Raw genomic sequence first — 26365 nt, forward strand, 5'->3', positions numbered from 1 at the left:
TTAAACAAACAATTGCGGACCTGTATATAAACTGTATATATATATTTGTATGATATTCTGGATGGTGGAGGGTCGTATGTACTAATGCACTCTACTAAGAGGTTGTCCTGAAGGACGGAGAAAGATTCAGCGGTAAGGTAAGATATCGAACAATATTCCTAGTTTTAAGTCCCTTCATGTAAGTTGGTCCCATTAGGAAAAAAAATATATATTGCGCGTTATATATTGGCGACATTTTCCGCTTGCAAATCTCGGGTACTATATATGTCTCTGGTTACCGCCGATATTACTAGGATTTGTATATATGTCAGTAAATTATAGAAAAAAATATGTCAACATTTTCCTCGTTCCTTTCCCCTTCACCAATATTCCCTTTTAGTGTATTTTTTAACATGGTGTGCATTAAATCATTTGACATGATAATGTAAATTTGTCTTCGTCTCTACCAATATCTTCTGCTCAGCATGCAAGCTGAAGATAGCTCCGACATATCCGTTTCAACAAGTGAATCAGACGAGTCTGACTTCCTAACACAAACAGTGAGCGCATCAAAACGTAGCCGTAGGACTAAAAAACGCGTACTTACAGCAAGATCAAGCGAAACTGACTCTTCAAACAACAAATTGCCTTCAACAGCTGATTGGAATGTTTATTTTCTGGAATCGTTGGGCATATTTTATAATGAGGTCTACCATCCCTCACCTTTGGACATATTGAACATGATTTATGGAGACATATATATTTTTGGACCATTGACAGATGATCAAAAGTTTGATATGGAAAGATTGCAGGAATGTATGACATTTAATTCTTCTATAGCTGAAGTTATGGAAGATGAAGCAGATATTGTGCAAAATGCTGATGGAGACATATTTTTTCCAGATCTGGAGAATGATATTGAAAATTTAAGGTACTTCACTATCAATATTAACATGATACAGTATATCTATTATAAAATTATAAAATGTACATGTAGATAAAAAAAGAATCCAATTTTTTTGTTTTGTTTGTTTGTCTTGTTCATAAGGTTTTTTCCTAAAAAAATATTCTGATCCCAATTTGATGAAAAAAATATTGTGGTCAAGCAGATGATAAAAAAAAAATATTCTGAATCCAGATTTTGCTCCAAAGTTGGTCATCAGGTGCAAAAAGCGTCAATTTTGACGATTTTTCGTCTTATTTCTTGACCCCAAAGACACAGGGATGCTGATATAGGTATCATGCTGTAGTCTGCATGTACAGTGGACCCCAGTAAACACATTAACCCCAACAGTTCTTAGGTTGGAGTGAAACTGATCTGGGAACACCAGTCTAAAGAAGGTCATTTGGAGCAAAAATACGGAATTTCACGATTTTTTCCGATTTTTGACTTCAACTGGACCTGAAACAGGAAGTAGATGTTTCCTATGCGTATTTCAATAATAATTATGATCATTAGATATATGCCTGCGGGTTTACACTATTTTTGAAAGTTTTAGGCCTCTGGGTCCGTATGCATAAAGCTACTTAAGTTAAGATATCCAATCGTAATACTAATTTATTGTAAGACATGAAGAAAAATCCGTCTGTTCATGCTGTTTGGAACAAATCTTAACTTAAGTAGCTTTATGCATATGGGACCAGAACTTCCTGTGTAAGACACCGAAGGGAAGCCCACCCCTCCAGAAAAACCAGTTTTATCCGATTTCATTTTTCCAAGTTCGTATTTGAGCTTAAAATGCAACTTAAACATGAGAAACATGACAATAGATAGCCTCAGGGTGAGGGAACATGCATCAATTTCGAAATAAGTATCATAAAGTTGACCTCTAAAAGTATGGAGAGCCATTTGAGCCAAATAACGGTGGTTTGGGTAATCCCGTCATATGACGGGCACAGCATGGTAAGGGTTAAGAAAATACCTTTTCTAAAATTATCCATTTATAAATTAAGAAATCATTATAAAGCAAAGTTGACTTTAGATGGATTTGGCTATTATTTTTAGTTCCTTTTTGGTCATATAGCTCCTCAACAGTTCTTCTTCATCCTTGGCTTTCAAATATTCAGCTTTGATCCTCCTGATGAAGGTTAATTCAGAAAAGTGCTTTGGATGCTTAAAATTTACAAAGTATTTTTTCATTTTTTCTCTGTATGTAATAAATTACAAGCACTTGTCTCAGAAAAAAAATCACATCTCTATACCTGAAAGTGAGGTTAATGTACAGAGATATATTTTTTTCTGAGACAAATTTGTGCGTGGATTCGTCCGTCTGTCCGTCAGTAACAAATTGTGTCCGCTCTATATCTAGAGAACCGTTATGATTTCAAAGTTTATACTTGACATGTATATAAACCAACACCAGAGGGTGTGTCATAATGTATGTACAACTTCCTAGGTCAAAGGTCAAGGTCAAAAACTTTGGTTTTAGTTGACAACCCCATGTCCTATGGTAAAGATCGTGTCCGCTCTATATCTTGAGAACTGTTATGATTTCAAAGTTAATACTTGACATGTATATAAACCAACACCAGAGGGTGTGTCATAATTTATGTACAACTTCCTAGGTTAAAGGTCAAGGTCATAAACTTCGGTTTCAGTTGACAACCCTATGTCCAATGATAAAGATACAAAATGATATCTAGTTTTGTCTATTTTTGTATTTGTATTTTGTATTGGTCAGCTGGTTTCATTCCTGTATTGGAATTTACACCAATAAAATTATTTGATTTGATTTGATTTGATTTGATCATGTTGATTTATTATTAATTTATGTTCTAAAAAAAAATATTTTTATGAGTATTCATTGAAGAAATGAATTTATAACAAGCGATAAGGAATGTTATTTTGCACTCGATAATGTCCCTTATTTATACGATTGGTAACCAGTCAAAAACGAAAGTCAAATCTCTGTGGCAACAATACATCGGAATGACCTCATGGTCATGGCGATGTAAAAAGTAAACAATTATAGGTCAAAGTACAGCCTTCAACACGGAGCCTTGCATTGGCTCACACCGAACAGCCAGCTATAAAGGGCCCCAAAAAGACTAGTGTAAAACAATTCAAACAGGAAAACCAATAGTTTAATCTATATAAAAAACGAGAAACACTTATGAACCACACCAACAAATGACAACCACTGAAAAACAGGCAACTGACTTAGGACAGGTGCATAAAAATGCAGCGGGTTTAAACATTTTAACAGGTGCCAACCTTCACCCTAACCTGAAACAGTGGTATAACATTAAAACATAAAAAGACACACAATAAAATACCAATTGAAATGGCTTAACTCGATTAAAAAGACAATACACAAAATAACAAGTAAATATACACTGAACGAATAAGTTTGATCTATGACACAATATAAATAAAAAACATGTTTCAATGTCAAAAAGACAACTTTAACCTATGACAAAATGGTGTAAAATAAAGTAACGTACACAGGTAAATTTAAATATAATAATTTTGTTGTAAGTACAGAAACATTTTTTACAAAATAAATTTATGTCAATATAATGGTACAATGTTCTACATTATACTTATTGATTTAATAATGTCAATTTTTAGCAAATGGCATTTTACTGAATTTACTTTTATTTTGTGGCGGTATATCCTGTTCAAAGACTATATTTTCATCCACACTGTGATGTTTTATTAAAATAAATTTGTTTGTACATGTAGATCTATCATGTCTATAGATTCATCATTTGAATCTAAAATCCTGTAAATTCAGAAATTATTGATTGCATTTATTATTGTGATTTTTGGAGAATGGACAAAAATGCGAGATTGATTATTGCGATTTTAGCTAAATCTGCATACAGATATATTTATCAGTTATCAGAAATTTTTCAGAATGCAAGTTCTTATAATTATGATACTCATCCAGTCGCATTATTCACAATAATAAAAACCTCCCAATAATTTCTGAATTTACAGTAAGCGATACTTTGAAATATATTTGAGTTGAGGCCAAATTTGGTCCTTGTTTATTTTTTAACTTCATTATAAATATGTTTGTATGAAAATTTAAATTTTTCTAGGTAAGTTTTAAAATTTTACAAAGTGATTCAAATATTTTGTTTATTTTGCAGCAGTCCTTCTTTACAAAGAGCTGAGGACTTCCTTGTTAATGTACAGCTGATGATTTCTTGCCATGTTGCATTTCTTAACGGTTTGACAGAGAATGAAGTTCCTGAAGATATGTTTGTTAATATTTTGGAAGCATTTTCAAACATGTGTCATATTTTGCCTGTGTAAGTAATAAATAGAGACCTAAATTACACTTAAAGCCAAAACAATATATACTTGTTACCTGCCAACTGACAGACTATATAGAGAAATGTTTTGGTCTTTAACAGTGCTTAACAAAAAAAGTCTGGACTTCTAACATGTTTAATGGTGCGTAATCAAAAATGTCATTAAAAAGTGTTTAGGTAGGCATGAAAATTCTGGGTAGGTATGGAGGCAGGAAACAGAACTTAGTTTATCTTTTTTGTTACCTTGAATTGGTAAAAAGCTTGGGTATTTTTCTATTTTCACATTCGTGTACAATTTATTTAATCCTTGTGTAGTAAACATACATGTATACCTACAATGTATATATAATATTGTTTTGAACTAGGCTTATCTATACTATTAAATGAGAAGACCTCATTTTGTGTTTCGCTTCTCTTCCTTCCACAATAAATTAATCATCATGCCTTTGTGTCCTATAGGTACCATGCATAGTCGCATTTGTCATCCTTGTTTATGATTATTCCCTTTGGGTTATTTTAGGAGGAAAACGAAAATAAAGGCGTCTGGATATTGTTTCCTTCATCGGACGGACTTTTAAGTCATAGACAAGACTTCCGTTTAGAACTGTTTAAAATTACACATAATTTTCATAGGTACTTGGGGACAGAACAATTATTTTCGCTTTTTCTGTATACTATGAACATACATATACTATAAATAAAGTGTATTTGCTATTTACTATCAATTCCAAGTTTACTATCAACATCATATATTATTTAAATATTTAGAGATTATAGTATATGTATGTTCATAGTATACAGAAAAACTCGAAAATAATTGAAATAGGACTGTTAAAAATTACACATAATTTTCATAGGTACAACAAATGTACTTGGGGACAGAACAATTATTTTCGCCTTTTCTGTATACTATGAACATACATACATGTATACTATACATAAAGTGTATTTGCTATTTACTATCAATTCCAAGTTTACTATCAACGGCGGTCATATATTATATAGAGATTATAGTATACATGTATGTATGTTCATAGTATACAGAAAAACGCGAAAATAATTGAAATTGATAGAAAACAAAAAAATAACGGATTTTGAAAAAAAATGAGGGCTAAAAAAATTTTCCTGTCCCTAAGTACCTATGACTTTTGATACCTTTCCTGTAATTCTCCAGTCATAAAATCTTTTACAAAAACGTATCCTACAACAGTTTACATTATTCAACCACGCTCTAAATGCCCACGATTTCGCGGGTGTGTTCTAGTAACATAATAAATGGTGTTATAAATTTAGACTTCACTCAAATTTTGTTACAATTCATTTAATTTTTAAATTAAATTGATTTTGAGGTCACTTTATAAAAGGTCAATGTAATTTCAGTTACTAATAGACACATTTTTGGTTCCCAGATGATCTCTTTAAAATCAATATTTTCTCCTGGAGAGAGAAGATCCTGATAAATTTTAGTGTTTAAGATCAAGGTCACAGCAACCATGAACATTTATAAGCAGACTGTGTTAAAATCTTCAATAGCCTGGTAGACTTTTTCTGCGTGTACTTTTTAATGAAAAATGCGGTTATTAAAAAAACCTTTAAAAAAAAATTAAAAATATTTTATAAAATCTTGTATTATTTCAGTTAGTACCAAAATGTGTCTCAAAAGTGCAGAGGCACAGATCTATTTGGAAACCTTTAGAAATGTTTCAAAATTATTTCCTTTTTAACCATATTTGGTTTATAGATCAGAAAAATAATATCAGGTTTTCACAACCTTTTTTGGAGAAATGATCAAATTGCTGTTTATAAGTTATAGTTGGAATTTGAATATGGGTTTTATTTGTTTTTTTATAGTCCAGGATCAGCTTTTAAAAGTAAAAAGATAATTCAAAATGTTCCTGTGACTTCATCTCCACATGTGGTTCTAATTCCATGGAAGAATCGTCTTATTTCATTTGCAGAAGAAGCAGCATGTATAGTGTCAGTTGCACAGGTAAACACTGATACTGCTTTTAAATAAACTATTGATTATTTTAATGCCAAATTCGTACACATTACATACGTGTAGTACACATATATCTACTGTAAATTCAGAAGTTATTGCATGCATTTACTATTGCTATTTTTTGATTATTGCTATTTCAGGGAAATCTGCATACAGATGTACATGTATATATCACATATCAAAATGCAAGTTTTTATTATTGCGATAACCCAGTCGCATTATTTGCAGTAATAAAAACCTCACAATAACTTCTGAATTTACAGTATTCAGTTTAATTCCATCTTGGTGATATATTTTGACGTGAATGCTGGTAATTGTTAATATTTTTGTAGGGACTTTTATATATATATATTCAATACTGTGGATTCTTTATTATTGAAAATTTATTTTCATGGATATTTGATTTTGTTGTTTTGCAAAAGTCTGCAAACAAGCATACAGACAATTTGTCCTTTGTCGAACATTTAAATTTATGGTTTATTTTAACTCATTGCTATCCTTACTACTTCTGAGCTAAATCAGAATGTTACAATATGTACTTATGCACCTACTATGTCATTTATTAATCTCAATGATTTTCAGGGTATACTTGAGGGGGTCCCTGATTCCCACTTCCCTACCCTAACTCCCACTTCCCTCCCCTAACTTTTAATTCCCTCCCCTTACTCCTACTTCCCTCCCCCTTACTCCCAGACAAAAATCGGTTAGACTTTTTTTTTTCAGTATATCACTATTTTTACACCCCCTCTTCCCCAGTTCCCTTACCCCTGTCCATCCCCTCATACATTTTTGTAGTCTTTTTGTAATTTAAAGTTACAGTACTAGTACTATTCACTTATCTTTCTAAATCCAGAATCAGAATGCATGACTTCCTCAGAATCTTTTTATATGAAATATTAAAATTGTGTATTTTGTTTATTGATATGAAGTAACGAACTTTGAAAGGGAGGGGATAAGGGTTTGTTTCAGTACTTCTAGTTTTTAACTGAATACCTTGCAACTGTTCTTCCCAGTAATTTATATAGCAACATGTGATTTGAAAATAGAAAATATTACTGTTTCGTTTAAATTATAGCACCACATTCATTATACCTTCTATTTTAAAAAGTATATTCAGAAGTTAGGTCTGATTTGCACTAAACCAACCCCCCCCCCCCCCCCCCCCCCCCCCCCCCCTCCAATCATGTTATTAGAAAAAAGACTAACATTAAGTCACTCACTGTTGAAAAGGGGGATAACTGATGATTTAATTTGATAACAGTCTGATATTTTACATTTCTAATAATATCTTTTTAATAAACAGAGATTTTTCAGAGTAAATCACCCATAATCATCAGAAAAACTCTTCTATGTACAGTATTTTTGAGAGTAAGTTTTACTTGCTGTGAAAGATATCCAGATGATAGTTTCTGCATGCAATTTTTGGGGAATTACTCAGAAAACAGTTGGTTATAAAAATAGCCTGTTAATTCCTATGTAGTTTTTGTTAGACATAGAGAGATGGGCTTAAGTATCCACTGACATTATTAGTTACACAGTGTGCTAGTGACCTAATACTATATATATGGGGTCAGTAAACCCCACATATATTATATCATATTAGGTCACTAGCACACTGTGTAACGAATTTATCTTGCAGACTATCTTAACATGGGTCATTTAGACTAGTGGCCTATCAAAATAATCAAGTCTTCATTATTAAAAACCTACTTCCATTGGTCTATACAAAAACAAATGCCAACAATAACCACTTGTTAGCTTTAATGTGTTTTCTGCATTTATTTTCTTTATCTGTTGTTTGGGCGAAATGTTTCAGATTTTTCTTCAACGTCATGTACATGTTGTTTTTACAAAGGGACTTAACACTGCTACTAACCCAATATGAAAATAAGATATGCCCACTTAGTCCCACTTACCCCGTATTAAATATACAGGGTCTCCACATGTCTGCTTTAAACCAATGATATCCCTAGAAATGTATAATTAAAGATTATCTTTGGTCATTTCAACGAGATTGATTTTCTCGCTTGAGCCGGTACGGCGAAAGTGAGAAAAGCAATCGAGTTGAGATGACCAATGATAATCTGTTTATCGATATTTTACCTATGATGACGTTGTTAATTTCATTGACAATATGCCATGTGCGCCCTTAGTTTCTAGCGATAATTTTTCATATCACTCTACTGTGCTGAGAAAGGAAATTATCAGTCAGTAAGATCAAAGGACAATTTCGTAAAATAGCGATAATAGGTTATAAGAACTAATGTTATACCAGGACCATTTTTCTAAAAGTCTTAAACCTTCACAGTACCACAGTTTCATCTGTATACTTTGAGGTTTCTACCATCAATAGTATGTTGCATTTATCATGTTTATTAACATGTTACCAAATTATAAATACCCAAAGGTTACTCAAAATTGCTACATTGAATAATTTTAACACATTTTGAGTATTTGTCAATAAATGACAAAGAAAGACGTATTAAACCAAATCCAGAATTTTGTCATGCCCGAAAGTAAAGCTATGCATATGCATTTTCTTTTACAGGTGCAAAAAGAGAAGCAGGCAAAGAAAAGTCAAGCGAAATGGAAGAACACAGAACCAACAAAATTTTCTCAAGATTTAAAACATTCAAGTGACTGTGGATCTAAAGTTAGTCAAGTACCTCTTATATTTGAAAAAGTTCATGGAAATATCCTCGGACAACATGGTGGTGAACTGCTGATTAATGAACATAGTTATGGCAGTATTTTAAGCAAAGGGAGAATATTGAAGTACCTTCCAGGGATAATATGCATTGGAACAGAGGTATGGCTAGTTTATGCTATTTTTGTAAATTTTGTTTTGATCTTTTAATGTGATAATTTTCCATCTCGAGCTACTAGAGTGATATGGGTTTTTGATTAGAAAAAGAATGTTTGGCTATACACCATGTCATTGACATTGCCTAGAAAAATAGCGATAAACAGATTATCAATGATATTTCAAGCTAGTGTAAGTTTCTAGGCCACATCTCATCCCAGGGCTGTTGCACCTCAACAAGATTGTAGATGAGAAACTCCCTCTCATTTTAAAAACCATCAACAATATGTAAATTATAACCAGTCAAAATATCCTAATTACGGTATGACTCAGCACGTCAATCTAGTTTTAACTGCAGAACATGTTGACATCTCATTAACAGGTTAATCTCCTAAATGTGTTATATTTTTGCTGCTAAACATTGAATAAAGCCAATCAATCAAAATGCATACAGGTGTTTGCTGCTTGATTTTCTTGGGGTATTGTTTAGTACATTAAAATGATTACAAATTAATTTGTATCTCTAATTTTTCACTTATATTTAAAATTAAAAAAAAAATGTACTAAGAAACAAACTTTGAATAATGTTACAGTTCATTGAAACCTTTTACTGCCACCAGTTACATAAAAAAAATTACTCTAAGCTGTTTCACTACAATTACCCTTAACTGATTCAACTGAAGGTGTTTAAATGTTGTTTTCTCATTTTGGTATTTAAAAAATGAAATTATTGTTTTTTTGATATTCTGATAAAAGAGAAGTTTAATTATTTTTAATATGGTTTGTAGATGATTAAATTACCATCATACTTCCATACAACATGCACAAAATTATGTAAATGTAGTGTGGTTATGTGTTACTAAAATAAGCTATTGAATTCTTTGTGACAAACTTTGTAATAAACTGATGTCTATTTTTAGGTTATATTTACCCTGTTGAAAATAAACAGCAATCATTTGAGGGAATTAAAGACAAAGTCCAAAACTGTCCGACAAGATACAAAAGCTACAATATATTATTCAGAACCCAAAGATTTGTTACGGAAAGTGGACAGAGACATCTTGATAGAATCATTTATACGCTTAAATAATATTTGTAAAATAGACAAATTAGCAGTCTAAGAAGTTGACATATGATTAATGTCTAGATATTTTAGTGAGCTGTTTATGAAGATGTATATATTCATTATTTACTCTTATTCCCGGCAAAGATTATATATATACACATACTTTGTTGCAAGTGATTCCAGGATTGACCTTTTAGTTAGTTATTGACTGTGCTGAAAAAAAAACCTACACATTGTGCAATGTTCATAATGTTTTTACACAATACTTGTACAGTCTGTAAACACAGTAACACAATGACCTGTATGACATACAAAAGAAACTTCAGTGTTCCAGCTTGGTCGTTTTCACAGGGCGGTCCGCCCGCCCTTTCCCGACTGCCGCCCTGTGCCTTTTTTCTGACATCCTGTGCCCTTTTTAAGACGCCCTGCCCTTTTTAGCAAGTACATGGCTTTATTGTCATAATATTTTGATGAAAATACTATAATTCTCCCTGTCTTCATGTTTCTGACAAGTTTATGACCCTTAGCTGATTAACATTTAAGCAGGTGTTATAATTAGATATAAGAAGATGTGGTATGAGTGCCAATGAGACAACTCTCCATCCAAGTCAAAATTTATAAAAGTAAACCATTATAGGTCACAGTACGTTCTTCAACACGGAGCCTTGGCTCAAACCGAACAGTAAGCTATAAAGGGCCCCAAAAATTACTAGTGTAAAACCATTCAAACGGGAAAACCAACGGTCTGATCTAAGTATAAGTATAAGTTTTAATTTCAGGTAATCCGCTTATCTCAATCGGATGGGTCACTAATCCATTAATTAAACCTCATAATTGACCATTATAATTATTTTTCCCAGTAAAAATCAGTCAGTCCGCATTTCAATTTCAATATTTCTTAAAAGACCACAATTTGCAGTTCGTTTATTCACAGATGTTTTTGTAGTTTCGTCAATTGAACAAAATTGTTTTTCCCCGGACAGTTCGCATTTTAATTTCAAAATTTCTCAAATGATCACTTATTGCAGCTCGGATGACATAGTTTCGTCATTTGAACGTATTTTCGTCACATTTTATATATCTTTATATAATCGAAAGTAAACACCTGATCTACTCTTGATAAATTTAAAATAGACAGTCATTTTAATTCGTTCAAGTTTATAAAAATGAATTCTAAATATTGATTGAAACGTTTTTACAGGGATAGTGATAATGCAGTGAAATATTCGTAACAATTTCATTATGCTGTGATTCCTGGTTTAAAAAAAATGAACCCAACTTTTGTTGATCAGGATGTCCTCTAAAAATAACTGAAATTGTGAACTAAATTTGCGGATCATTGTTCTAATCTTCTATTTAAGCATCACACCAGTCAAATCATGCCATAACTGCCTATATTTGTAGCATGCCTAAGGTCTTCAAAGATCCTGGTCATTGAAGGACTTGGGCATATGTATAGCTAGTAATATATGTCCTTGGTCACTTACTGTTACCCAAAATAAGGTTGCATGATTTTCATCTCGCGTAAAAGTGACTAAAGCCCTCAAAACTCCTAGCTGAAAACCCTGCTGCTATTCACCTAAGACAATGTTTGACATGCCCTTTTTGAATTATCAATCAGCGTGCTAAAGAGCCCTTTTCATGATTGGCTCCCTGCCCTTTTGAAATCCTAGCTGGAACACTGAACTTGATTTTAAGTGTTGTCCAATATACCATTCAATAGTTATACCCCTTGAAATCAAGGAAAGACAGACAACACCATGACCAACAGAAAAACAACAGACAAACAACAAAAGATAAAGCAACATATTTATGCTCATTGAAATCTAGGAAAAAACAACAATATTCTGGCTAATAGAAAAAAGATAAACAGGCAAACAACAGTCCACAAAAAATTATGCAAAGGTCTACTAACCAACATGGCCGACATGGCTAAAATTAGAACATAGGGGTATAATGCCATGTTTATGAGCACTCAATCCTCCCCTAACCTAGGACAGTGGTTTAACAGCACAACATAAGAACACACTGTAAAAATCTGTTGAAATTTTTTCAGCTCAAAAGATCGCTACAAGGCAATAAAACAACAAATATAAAAACCATAGACACAAAGCACTGAAATAAGAGTCTGAGTACTCACAAGTAAGATTCAAATGAAAATTTCTCTAAATTTTCATAAACATGATAAAATAAGCTTTTAAGCTCACCTGGCCAAACGGCCAAGTGAACTTTTCTTATCACATGGTGTTCGTTGTTAACTTTTACAAAAATCTTCTCATCTGAAGCTTAATTTAACCAAACATGGCCATAATCATCATGGGTTTCTAGTTTAAAAAAATGTGTCTGATGACTCTGCCTGCCACCCAAGATGGCAGACATGGCTTAAAATAGAACATAGGGGTTAAATGCAAGTTTTGTCTATTATCTTGAAAACTGCTATGAATAGAGAAAATCTGACAGGGGCAGAAATGTTCAAAATGTTGAGATCTATCTGCTGTATTTATTGGAGTTTCCTGATACTCCTTTTTAGCTCACCTGAGCTAAAAGGCGATGTGAGCTTTTGCTTTCACTTGGTGTCTGTCATCATATTCTGTCCATCTGCTGAAGATAAACTTTAAAAAAACTTTTCCTCTGAAACTACTGGGCCAAATAATACTAATATTTACCTAATTGTTCCATAGGGACAATATATCCAGGGATATGATCAATCAACTGACATGGCCGCTGATGCTAACTGTAGAACATAGGGGGTAAAATGCAGTTTTTGGCTTATATCTCAAAAACTAAAGCAGTTACAGTTAAACTGACATAGGTATAAGTGATCAGTAGGCCGAGGTATTGTTGAATTTTTGAAAAATAAGGGATCCTATTTTGGAGTATTTGCCCCTGAAATGTAAGTTTTTGTTATTATTTTGAATACTATAACCAACAGATTCTTAACCATAAAATTTACCAGAACAATAAGAATGATCTACAAATAAGCCAAAATGGCAGAAATTGTAAATTGACCCTTTATAGGAGTAATTGCCTTTTGAGTGATGATTTGTACCCATTTTTTGTGTGTTCTGTAGAAATTATAGTAGATAGAGAGAATGGTAAAAAAATTCAGGAAATTAGATCTACCCAATTTTGCAGAAATCTTAATAGATAGAGAGAAACCCCAATAGCAAAAATGTTAAGCAAAATAAGATCTTCAAATTGGTCAACATGGCCGAAATTGTCAATTGATCCCATATAGGGAGTTATTGCCATTGAAGATGGTTTTTACCTATTTTTGCATTTTTTTACATAAACCATAATAGATAAGAGAAATTGTAACTAGCAAAGGTGTTAAGGACAATAAAATTCAGGGGTTCTTTCACCAAAAAATTTAGGATAAAAAATTATAAGTTCAACTGAAATGTTAATGACTTGCAAGTATTTTTTGTCGTAAGATTTTTTGCGAAATGATTCGTAGGCTCTTTGGAGCCTCTTGTTATGGAGTATCATCACTGGGAACTGTATAAGAGCAGGAAATACTTAAAAAAAGGGGAATTTTGATTGGTCATAACCCAACCATTTATTTTCAAATCATAAATTTATGAAGTCATACCCTCCGGTGGCTGTCCAAATTTCTTGCCCTTCATCCTGGTCAACTGTACCACCTTGAGAAGCTTCCTGTTGTATTAGTTGTTAAGTTGTTATCATCCTGAATATGAATGGGGAGGAATCAAGGTCACAATTATTGACTTTAGCATATGATTAATTCGTTTTAGCATTTGCTAAATTATATTTTAGCATATATGCTAAATTCAATTAAGCATCGTATTTGGGATGTAGATCACATTGAAATTTTATCTTGAAAAACTATTATAGATTGAGAGAAACTTTAATAGCAGAATAATCAGCAAGATAGGATGTGCAAATAAGTAAACACGGACATAAAACGTTAGTCAACTACAAATAGGAGTTATTGTCCTTGAATGGCGATTTTTACATTTTTTTGCGTTTTTGCCTTCTGATCTTGAAAACTATAATTGATAGAGAGAAACTTTAATAACAAAACCTATCAGCAAGACAAGATCGAAAAATAGGGAAGAAAGGCGGAAAAATGACCAGCAAGATAGGATCTACAAATAAATAAACACGGACAATAACGTTGGTCGACTCCTTTATTTATGAGTTATTGCCCTAAATGACAATTTTTGAAAAGCATAAGTAAACATGGACATACACTGTTTTGCCTTTTTATCTTGAAAACTATAATTGATAGAGAAACTTTAATAGCAAAATTTATCAACAAGACCAGATCTAAAAATAAGAAAATAAGGCGGAAAATTGATCAGCAAGGAAAATCATAGATATAATAGCCATGCATATCTATGGCTATTATATCTATGGGAAAATGAACAAGACACCGTATTCGAATAAGATACATAGCCAAATTTCTCAGTTGACTCCTTATAGGAATTATTGTCTTAAATGATGGGGATTTTACCCTAATTTAGCGAGTAAAGAGCAAAAACTGATCAGCAATACAAGATCAACATATATACATGAATAGTATTCTAGTCTATAATGTTGGATAGTGGCAATTGTTGAAGATGCACATAGATCAATGTGAGCACACCAGGTTTTTCAGACCTTCTAGTTTTGCTAGTGAAAGGTTATTTGTTAGCAGAAAGTGTATATTGTTCTGCAAAGAAAAAATAATTTTGTTTTGTTTTGAGGAGTGAATATTTTGTAAAAAATAAATAAATGAAAAGATGATATACATGTATGAAAGTGATATGATCTAAGTTGTAATTAGCATTACAATTACATATAACTGATTTAGCTGTAAAATTATCTCCCTTTGATTTATGTTTTTCAGATATAACTATAGAACAAATATTCACATGACACTTGAAGAACACAAAATCATTTTATAGGAAAACAAAGCAACAACTTAATGCTCAAAAACAATGTTCAGAAATGATGGAAAGAAACAAAAAATCCAAGACACATTAATTCATTAAAAAACAAATTCAAAAACCTAAATCGCTACATGCAGTTAATGAATTCTCAGGAAAAGGAGAAGCGGAGCAGCATATCTTCCCTGTTCTTGATCTACGTATTACATTTAAGTTATCAACTTGAAACAAATGCTAACACCTTACTGTGAGTTCATATACAGATAGAGGTAGGGATAAAATCTGATTTTTTGACAATTGTTATTATGCATATGATAGAAAATTGTTTTCTATTGTCATTCCTATTTGTAAGGTTTCTGAGCGAATTAAGAAAGCAAAGTTTCTAAATTCTGATAATTAAAAAAAAGTTGTCGGCATTTTTTTCCAGCTTCTAGTTTTTTTGTTAGTTTTCTGTTTTCCAATCATCCCATATCTTGCATGCATATACGTGTTTTTGTAAAAGTTGAATAAATATTCAAAATTCAAATATTTTGGTATATCATTTGGCAAATAATCAGAAAAAGTTCTCATATATTTTAATCATTCGACATTTTCTGTTGGTTTTCAGGGTTTGTGAATAGAAATCCAACTATTCAACTAATTAATGAAAAAAGCTGTTTAAGCTAGTTTTTGTCGAGCCTGCGACTTTTGTCGCAGAAAGCTCGACATAGGGATAGTGATCCGGCGGCGGCGGTGTCGGCGTTAGCTAACTTCTTAAAAGCTTTATATTTTAGAGGGTGGAAGAACTGGATGCTTCATACTTTGTATATGGATGCCTCATGTTACGAAGTTTCGGTCAGTCACATGTCCAATGTCCTTGACCTCATTTTCATGGTTCAGTGACTACTTGAAAAAAAGTTAAGATTTTTTGTAATGTTAAATTCACTCTTATTATAAGTAATACGATAACTATATTTGGTATGTGCGTACCTTGCAAGGTCCTCATGCCCGTCAGACAGTTTTCACTTGACCTCGACCTCATTTCATGGATCAGTAAACAAGGTTAAGTTTTGGTGGTCAAGTCCATATCTCAGATACTATAAGCAATAGGTCTAGTATATTCGGTGTATGGAAGGACTGTAAGGTGTACATGTCTAGCTGGCAGGTGTCATCTGACCTTGACCTCATTTTCATGGTTCAGTGGTCAAAGTTAAGTTTTTGTGTTTTGGTCTTTTTCTTATACTGTATGCAATAGCTCTACTATATTTGGTGTATGGAATGATTGTAAGGTGTACATGTCTAGCTGGCAGGTGTCATCTGACCTTGACCTCATTTTCATGGTTCACTGGTCAAAGTTAAGTTTTTGAGTTTTGGTCTTTTTTTGTAATACTGTATGCAATAGGTCTACTATATTTGGTGTATGGAATGATTGTAAGGTGTACATGTCTAGCTGGCAGGTGTCATCTGACCTTGACCTCTTTTTCATGGTTCAGTGGTCAAAGTTAAGTTTTTGAGTTATGGTCTTTTTTCTTATACTATATGCAATAGTTCAACTATATTTGGTGTATGGAAATAATTTATGATCTATATGTCAGTCACGCAGGTTTTATTTGACCTTGACCTCATTTTCAAGGTTCATTGCTCAATGTTAAGTTTTTGTGTTTTTGTCTGTTTTTCTTAAACTATGAGCAATAGGTCAACTATATTTGTTGTATGGAAGAATTGTTATCTGTACATGCCTGCCTAGCATGGTTCATCTGACCTTGACCTCATTTTCATGGTTCATTGGTCAATGTTTAGTTTACTTGATTAATGTTAAGTTTATGTGACAGTTGTAATAAAGCTTTATATTTAGGTCTATCAACACATAATATCAATGATTAGTAAAGAAGGCGAGACATTTCAGCGTGTGCACTCTTGTTATACAACAACTAAACATTGAGATTTCTAAAAGTTTTTTGTCAGATGACGCCTTAATGTTTCCGTAGATAAGTATATAAACCACTGACATCAGTGTACCTGCACAATAGTATTTCTCAGGTAAACTCCACATTAATCATGTTAATTGTGAAACATAATATTATAATGAAATATACAGAAAAGAAACTGGAAATAGGTTACAACATTCCGTTAATGCAGTATGGAATCCTATACAATATTGTGTTTAAAATATGCCAGGTTATTTTTATTTTTCATGCCCTGTCGTTCATTATCGAGATTATTTTATTAGTTGTCTCCCCCTTTGAACATTCCAGTGTGGACTGTCGAACAACAATACAATCAGTACAAGCCGTCCCAAATCGCATTTGGTGAGATATGAAAATACGTTAATGCGACTGCAATCAAACGACACAAACAAAAAACATAAAGAGTATCTATTTTTGAAACACGTCCTTTAAAAGTATACACATAAATTTGACATAAAAACATTTAAAATAACAAAATCATTGCCAATACGAGAGAAAAAAAAATACCCAAAATATTCAAACACACTTGTAAATTGTTTTTACGTCATGATTTGATAGACAATATCAACTGCTGTTCATGTGAAAAATCCCCCTATTTTTTTTTAAGTAATGCACATTAATACCGAGGGGTTGAAGGCAAACAATACAACAATATACACAATGCAAACAAGTCATGTCTTCTTTGACTGTCCATGGCGTTAAAACACTAAATCCCTGGGATGTGTTTTAGTTCATTTTAGTCTCTGATGCATGATTTTTTATTATTAATTGTTTTTGGCTTTTTACTAACTTTCAGAAACTGTACGTTATTTTATTCAACGCCATTTTGTCTAAGGTTATAGTGGTCTTTTTAACTTTGTTTTACATCTCCCCTTTTTTATTAATAGTGTATTTATATTGTGTCATAGATCACATTTATTCGTTCAGTGTATGTTTACTTGTTTTTGTTAATATGTCTTTTTGATTGAGTTAATCCATTTCAATTGATATTTTATAGCGTGTCTCCGTGTTGAAGCCGTGCTTTGACCTATAATTGTTTACTTTTTACACATTGTGATTTGGATGGGGAGTTGTCTCATTGGCACTCATACCACATCTTCTTATTTCTATTATATGAGCACTTTTATTGCTATTTATAATGATCATTTCTCACTAGAATGACTTCCACAACGATTCAAAGACCGTCGCGTCTTGAAAAAAAATTTATCTCAGATATCCGCTTAAGTCGGTATGCATATTGCAAAACCGGTGTTCGTATATTTTGATGTGGTACGATTTTTTTTGATTTTTTTGGGGGTAGTTACGCTAGGTTTGTAGATATATTTTACATCTGATTTATAGAGATTTGAAGATAATTTATTACTTCTGAATTATAAATATCTGCTACTTTTAATTTGCTGTCCTATAATCATGTGTCCATGTTTCTCATACACGGATCTGACGACCTGTTTTACTTTCTGTTAACTTTGTGTTTTTAAAGACATCTCGGAATCTTATAGCTTGATGTTACCCACCTTTAAAAAATTGGAGACAGAACTATCATTTACTGATGTACAAAAACACAAAATGTATTAGTTACCAGAACAAAAAGTAGAACGGAGTATTGTCAGATACTTGTAAGCCGTGTGTGGACATTGGATCTGTATTTTTATCAGATTGTACTATTAAAGGTTTTTTTCACAAAATCCGCATCAGCCCTACTACTAGTAACTGATGTCAGAAGTATTATATTCACATTAAAAAACGTCCATGCTGATATCAAGGATTATATGATTCTAAAGGAAATATTGGTACCGATTTGGAAAATTTGAACATGTTATACTTTGATATTTAAACACGTTATTTTAGGTTGTATCCATTACTGCACATCTTAAACAAATGTCTAATATCTAATAATACTAGAACATCTATGACACTGAAGGTAAAACCTTTGTATGATATTAGTAAGTTAAAGGAAAGTTAGATTCTTATGATATAATTCAGAATAAACTTTTATAATACATGTTTAAGTGACTACAATCTTATTGACTTGATAAATTTAGAGCATACCATTTTTTTTTTAAATACATTGCAAATCAACAACCAGACTTCATTTTTTTTTAATTTTAGTTCATTTATATGTTTTGGAGTTCAGTTTGACGTCAATTTTCACTGAACTAGTACACATTTTTGTTTAGGGGCCAGCTGAAGCCCGCATCCGGGTGCGGGATTTTCTCGCTGTGTTGAAGACCCATTGGTGGCCTTCGACTGTTTTCTGCTCTTTGGTCGGGTTGTTGTCTTTTTGACACATTCCCTATTTCCATTCTCAATTTTATTCATTACAAATATTTCATCACATACACAAAGTTCGATTTTATATTGTTTATCCAGAATGGCAGGCCGTTTCAAGATAGACCATATTGACCACATTGTAATCACAGTCAAAGATTCTATCAAAACATGTGAATTTTACTCAGAAGTGCTTGGAATGGAAGTAAACACTTTCAAGGTATTTCAATTAATAGCAGAAATTAATATACTACATACTAGTAGTATCCATACAAACACGCCTATACTGCAACCATGCTTTTTGTGCAGTCAAAATGCATTGACCCTATACACTTTGGCTTTAAAGTCGCTGACCGTTGAACGCCCGGTATGTGACGTTAGTTATGTGTTTCGGTAGAGTTTTATCTATATCATAGTCCAAAAAAAATGCAGGTCCGCTAAATTGTAACGCCGCTCGCTTCAAAATATTTCATTTTAAACATTTTTGAGAGTTACAGTATAAAGAGAACAACCATATATTGCCTCAAATCATAATTTTATTTCTACTCGGCTCGAAACAGGATAGAAACGCTCGACAAAGCCTCGCATTTTACCTGTTTCTAAACCTTGTATACCTTAATTTTATATTTTGAGACTATGTTTGTATTATTTTTCTTTCATATATACAAAAGATTGAAAGTAAGTATAGGCACTCGAAAAGCAAAATATAAAGCCATAATTGGAAAATGTAAGTATAGGAGAGAGGCGAAAGATACCAAAGGGACATTCAAACTCATAAGTCGAAAATAAACTTACAACGCATTGCCAAAAAAAAAAGAACAAGACTAACAGACAAACAACAGTACACAAAACACAACGTAGAAAACTAAAGACTGAGACAAGAACCCCACTACAAACTTGGGGTGATCGTAGGTACTCCGAAAGGGTAAGCAGATCCTGCTCAACATGTGGCTCCCGTCGTGTTGCTCATGTAAGTACACATCAGGTGATAAGTCTATTCGGTAGGTCTTATTTGGGGAAAGGGGACGGGACTGTAGAACATATCTGTTGTCATCTGTGAAAGGGATATTCCATAACGGTCAACCAACTCGTGATGGCCTCCTTAAAATTTACGAAGGGATGATTTCAACTTCACCACTTGGAACTCTTGGTTTAATAGCTTTCTTGAGAGCAGCAAACCTCTATCCAGGAAATCGTGATAGGAAATACAAGTCCTGGAATATCGTATCAACTGGGAGATATATACTATATATGCAGGCGCTGTTGGAATTTTACATGCTACATCAAAATCAAATAGCTATCTGAACAGTTCAGCACTGGAGAATTGGAGACATCAACTGAAGTTATACTGGCCAACTTTACAAATTTTCAATAATGAATGAAAAAAATTAGCAGGAATAACCATGGATATTTTAGTACAACAGACCACCGCAAACACCAAAACCCACGTCCTCCGCAAATACCACAGTAGAGAGGACAAAAAGGCTTATTATAGCTTGTGCAAATAACCCAGCAATGGGGAAATATGAAATATACATCTTATAAACGTAAAAACAACCTGCTATCAATCGTTCAAAATCAAGGAAACTTGTATAATGTGTAACTTTTCTAGAAGATTTTTCAATAATATGAATTTGATTTGGAATGTTACAGCGTATTCACCGCGAAAAACGTCACGTGCAAACTGAAGAAAAGGCTAGAATTAATATTCCTCGCGCTTGACGTTATGTGCAACCAAAAGAAACGATAAACAATTGATTTTACGTTATCTTTACTGGCATGTTAAACTATGGCAGACATTTTCGATGTACATTTGGTTTTGGTATATAGTTGTATTTTACTGGATTTTTTTTAAATCGACGTTGAGTTGTTATTAGGACGGAGTGGAAGTAACCTTTTCATAATATAATGATTTCTATAATGATTCTACTTTTGGTGAAGGCCATACTTTACACTTAACTATGAAATAATACTTCTTTTGTTTCATGTGTTGTATTTTTAGTCTTTTTGTTGTGAATATTTTTTACGTCTAAATCAGAAAAGACGACTTCCGAAACAAGATCGTAGGCTCTGAACTTTCTCGAAGTACTGCGTTTAATAAACGGTTGATTGGTGAGTTTACAAGCTTCGTTTGCAGAACTGCAGAACAAATCTTGAGGCCGCCGTCATTTACACCAGACGAAAATGTTTTATTTCTTCGACGTGCAATGAGGATTATTTTTACAACGTGGACATTCTCAAAAACGTTAACTGTTTAGGAAACATCAATATTGTGCCTACGCGCACTATGCCACTGGGGAAAAGATATTAGTTTTGTTGTTGGTTAGAAACACATGAAGTGTATATCTTTCTTATTTCATTTGTGGCTACAATAGTAAAGCACAATAATATCAATAACATAACAACAATTTCAATGTCACAATATAGGGTACAGAACATTTTTTTTAACCCTCGAAATGAGATATTGTAATTCTCATTGCGATCTATCGTAATAATGGAACACCCCATCCTTTATTCCAGGGCAATAGAAAAGCTTTAAAATTTGGAAACCAGAAGATAAACATTCACGAACATGGTAAAGAGTTTGAGCCTAAAGCGCATGCTCCTACCCCTGGCTCTGCAGATGTTTGTTTCATCACACAACAAAGTTTAGACCTTGTAATTGAACACTTGAAGGTGAGTCTGATTATATTCTGCTAGCTATTTGTTTATTCGAAAAAACAAACTGTACACACTGATTGAGGCTGAAATAAGTAAATGTAAATTTCACCTATAGAGTAAATATTATAAAAACATACCGATGTCTATGCATATTACCGATGTTTCATGCATATTTTAACTTACACGACACTTGAAGTAAAAAGTTCAGGAAGATAAATACATAAAATATTTAAGAGCTCTTAAACAAAGAAGGCCTTTTTAGAATAACTGAAATGATATTTTCATGAACGATTTAAATAAGGACGACTGAAAATATGAACAACAACAAATAAATCTGAAGAGAGCAGTCAATAAAAAGCGTCACTGACACGGATGAAGTCTGAATTAAAAATATTGTGGTTTCGATTGTCCTTTTCGATGCACCGTTATTAAGGTTGACACGACTGAAAGATATTGTAAACGAAGTGTTTTAAAGCAATAGACTTAAGACGGCTGCCAAAGCAAAGCACGAACTTGTCACCCTTCCGAAGCAAATGCAGTTCATGCTATAGCAGTGGCACCCATGTTCTAAATAGCCCCGAATCAAAACAAACTGTGAATAGATCTAGCAAAAAATACAGAGATAACATCATTGGCAAAGTCTGTCACGTCTTAAATGTAATTCGCCCCCTCAGAAATGTCTACTACATGTAGTTGAATAACAACCGGTGCACAAAGAACGCAGTATAAACAGTCAAAGTCCATATGTAATATTGATATTACAGGCGACAAACAGTTGAAAAGAGTCAAATAAATAATACCAATAATATCAAAGAATGTTCACAATTACCGAAAAGTTCATAGTAATTTATCTGATGTAAGAATAATGCTTATAAATCTTTCTACACTTATATTAGATGCCGCATTTCCGAGAAGATTCAATACATTTGTGTATATGAACAATGCAGAATAATTGTATCTTGGGCGAGACCAAAGTAAAGTTGTATACATAGTTTCACAACTGATTACTTCATTCTTTTTCCAGAGTTTCAATGTGGATATTGTAGAAGGACCTGTTGAACGGACGGGTTCCCAGGGACCAATAAAGTCTGTATACATTAGAGACCCGGACAACAACTTGATTGAACTGTCCAATTATTTGTAAACAATTCTAGGTACATCGAGAAAAATGCTACATTAGAATAAAACCACATGCAAAAATATGTATGTTAATTAAGTGTTATAATTGACCATAATATTCCATAATTCAACAAAGAATCATTATTGTCAGTTCACGATATGTAAATATGTAAAACAATGTATTAAATGATAAATAGAATTCAATCGTACTTTCGTAACTTGACGAACAAAGCCAATGGGATCAGTTATTGAAAACAAGTTGCTTTCTTTAAAAAAAACAATCGATACGTGAACCCTAGAAGCTAGCTGGTGACCAAAAATGTGTTGCTGAATTGATTTGAAATAATTGATTGAGAGTATAATAAGGTAATGATGATATTATAACCCTTTACTGGAAATATGTAATTGTGTGTAGATTCTTGCACAAGTCAATTAAAAGTACTTTTGGATTTAGTTGTAAATAGAAAAGTGTATACTACCATATGAATTTACCTTTTAAGGCTTGACTATTTTATTTATTACTTGGGAGTGTAGATAATTTTTTCAGGTTTAATATACAAAGTCCTAATCATATGTTTCTGCAAAACCGGATGTCTAAAGCAAATTGCACAGACCAATTGCTTATCTTTCATATCTTCATAATTTGTTTCCTGAATGCCTTAGTGATTCTTATACTCATTATGGAAGATGTCTGCAATCACGATAGAGGTGGTGTAGAGAAATTGAAAGTCCAATTTCCATGATGTGAAGTGTAACTCTGTGGCATGTAACTTATAAGAAGGTTTCGTTTTTTATTCTTGTGAGTTACACACCAGCTTCATTAGGACCTTTTATACACTGACCGTTATTATGGTCTCATAAATATTTTTAAGGATTTCCTTAAGTTACTTTAATCAATCCAAATTCAACAGGAAAACTAAGTTTTGAAGAATATCTTGTTTTCAGAAGTTTTATGAATACTTGAACATGCTCTCAATAGAACCAATTTATATAAAAAGATATGACGATATATATAGATATCCGGATTAAAATTTAATACGCCACACGCGGGTTTTGTCAATCCCCTTTTTTGAAAACAGATGTTACGTTTGCGTGATTCTTATCATGAGGTACTTTTCCTGTTTGTAACAATTGAAGTATGTATGTGCATGTGTAAATGTTTTCTTTTGGCACTATTCCAGTAATAATCTGGTTCTGTTGATTTTTTAGGATTTATATTTTTTATTGATTTAAATTTGCCTCCTCTGTTGATGTCTATGTTGTCCATTGTTGGATGTGTTGATGGACCTTTGTCAGAGATTATTGTATTAGTCTCAGATGTAAATGCTGATTCAAATTGTTCATTTAAGACATTTGCTTTTTCTAAGGGATCTGTATGGAGTAAACCTTTACTTCTAAGGTATGCAATACCAGTGTTTTAATCGTTTAAACTCTTTATGTATGAAACGAGTTTTTTAGTTTTTTTGTTAAATCTCTGATTTTTGAGTTCTTGTACTAGTATTTCAAATATCATGTTTTCAATATATTTCCAGTAGACATTTCGCATTTTTTTCTGTAATTGTGTTTTAATTCGTTTGAATTTTTTAAGGTGTTTACCATCATGTTTTTTTCTGTCTATATAATTTGTTTTTCTTGTATATTACTTTTTTTGAAGTTTGAATCTATCAATGGAAGGTGAGTTTTATTATCTAGTAGCTTGGTTGGTATATGCTTTTGGATTCTTTCTGTTGTTTTGTGTTCTGTCATATGTGTGTATGTTTCCTTCAAATTTTTTCCAATACTTTCAAAGTCTGCTTTCTTGTGATTGAATACTTTGTGTGGTGACTGTTTCGCTTTTGAAAGGGAAAGATATATTTCAATAAAAATTATATCATGTTCTCCAGTAGGTGGTCATGTTTCTATTCTGTTTACTAGAGATGGATTTGACATGCAGAGTAGATCAAGCGTGCGGTCATATCCTGTTGGTTTGTCTACTACCTGTGTGATATTTGTGATCTTGTTCTTTCTAAAATATAGTTGCAACAAGAATTTTTCGAAAGGTGTAATAAATAAGAAAATGTGTATGGTAAATTGTGTGGTAGTTTAGTAAACAGAATTGAGGAATCATAACTGTCAATTGCGATGCACAATCCTTCAAGGAACATATTTATTACCAATATTCATGTTGATTTCAAATAGTTTATGTGACATTTATAAAGCAAATGTTTTTAAATAGTTAACACTATTTCATCCATAGTGAACGAACATTTATTCAAAGTGTATAGGCCATACAAATCTCAATATTCATACTTCAGACAAAATGAATCCTTCAAAATAATAAATAGAAGAAAAAAAAAGCATTTTTTTTTAAATACAGATTAAAGGTCACTCGTCACAATCTTTAAACAAATGGTTAAACTTTTGAAAGATGTTCCAACATTTGTCTTTCTTTTGCAAACAATGATTCATTTTGCCTATTGTTCATTTAAAACTTTGAAAAATCTGATTGCATTTTCCGCTATCTTAAAATACAGGATCATATGAAAATGTACTACCTGGATTTAAATTGCAAAATCATGTTGTACTTTCGCCATGGTTTTGCACATTTCGAAATGTTTGACTAAATTACTTTAAATTAGTTGAACATGTAAAAGTTACATGTACTTAGCAATGTGAAAGTGCATTATAGAAAATTCAAGTCATTTTAATATCTTCATATGTTTTAGTTCTAGTTTGCTCATTGTTGAAGGCCGTACAGTGACCTGAAGATGCTAAGGTCGACAAGCTTCAGAGCAATTATTCCATTGTATATTGACGGTAAATTGTTGTTTTGAGAAAAGGTTTTTCATTGTATTCAAACATTTTCTTTTAAGGACATTAGTGCTATATGCCTTTTTTTGTAAAAAATATTTCCGTACTCCTAACAACAAAATTATTTTATTTATAGTTACCTGTGTACGTTATTTTATTTAACGCCATTTTGTCCCATGTTATAGTTATCTTTTTGACATTGTTTTACATAGTGTATTTATATTGTGTCATAGATCAAATTTATTCGTTCAGTGTATGTTTACTTGTTTTGTTAATATTTCTTTTTGATCGAGTTAAGTGTATTGTAGTACGGTTGAATCCGGATCGAGGTCGGGCTATTCCAGGTTATTAGGGTGTAAGGTCGGACCCGTATACTGTTTTTGTTTTTAGTCGTTGTAAGATGATGAGAGAATAAAGATGTGCAGTTTATATTAGTATTGACTTGTCCTTGTTAGTCCCCGTCCAAGGCAAGCTCATTTCATGGTGGAGGACTTCAAAGATGGATAGTAGAATTCTTTGATGAGCTGGTACGGTTGGGAACGATTTCAAGTCGGCAGATTGATGTGCATCACTGGG

General features: G+C 32.5%; 2 protein-coding genes across 2 annotated transcripts; both read left to right on the top strand.

Annotated features, from left to right (window-relative positions):
- The first annotated feature begins 369 nt into the window (after positions 1-369).
- LOC127719790 (uncharacterized) lies at positions 370-10276 on the top strand. Its single transcript, XM_052226066.1, has 5 exons — positions 370-910; positions 4078-4239; positions 6094-6232; positions 8793-9053; positions 9968-10276. Exons 1-5 carry the CDS (start codon positions 465-467, stop codon positions 10166-10168), a joined length of 1209 nt encoding a protein of 402 aa, XP_052082026.1. The 5' UTR covers positions 370-464; the 3' UTR covers positions 10169-10276.
- Positions 10277-16994: 6718 nt separating this feature from the next.
- LOC127719880 (glyoxalase domain-containing protein 5-like) lies at positions 16995-23182 on the top strand. Its single transcript, XM_052226235.1, has 4 exons — positions 16995-17024; positions 19322-19439; positions 21740-21895; positions 22905-23182. The coding sequence occupies exons 2-4, from the start codon at positions 19323-19325 to the stop codon at positions 23022-23024; spliced, it is 393 nt and encodes a 130-aa protein (XP_052082195.1). The 5' UTR covers positions 16995-17024; position 19322; the 3' UTR covers positions 23025-23182.
- Positions 23183-26365: the final 3183 nt, after the last annotated feature.

This window comes from Mytilus californianus, unplaced genomic scaffold, assembly GCF_021869535.1.
Source record: "Mytilus californianus isolate M0D057914Y unplaced genomic scaffold, xbMytCali1.0.p SCAF_1, whole genome shotgun sequence".
NCBI classification, from domain to species: Eukaryota; Metazoa; Mollusca; class Bivalvia; order Mytilida; family Mytilidae; genus Mytilus; species Mytilus californianus.

Bases quoted from the DNA above. Each gene is read 5' to 3' on its own strand.
- LOC127719790 (XM_052226066.1), top strand. From the start codon at position 465: ATGCAAGCTGAAGATAGCTCCGACATATCCGTTTCAACAAGTGAATCA. The intron at 911-4,077 runs GTACTTCACTAT...TTTATTTTGCAG, and splicing joins AATGATATTGAAAATTTAAG to CAGTCCTTCTTTACAAAGAG. The intron at 4,240-6,093 runs GTAAGTAATAAA...GTTTTTTTATAG, and splicing joins ATGTGTCATATTTTGCCTGT to TCCAGGATCAGCTTTTAAAA.
- LOC127719880 (XM_052226235.1), top strand. From the start codon at position 19,323: ATGGCAGGCCGTTTCAAGATAGACCATATTGACCACATTGTAATCACA. The intron at 19,440-21,739 runs GTATTTCAATTA...CCTTTATTCCAG, and splicing joins TGGAAGTAAACACTTTCAAG to GGCAATAGAAAAGCTTTAAA. The intron at 21,896-22,904 runs GTGAGTCTGATT...TTCTTTTTCCAG, and splicing joins TTGTAATTGAACACTTGAAG to AGTTTCAATGTGGATATTGT.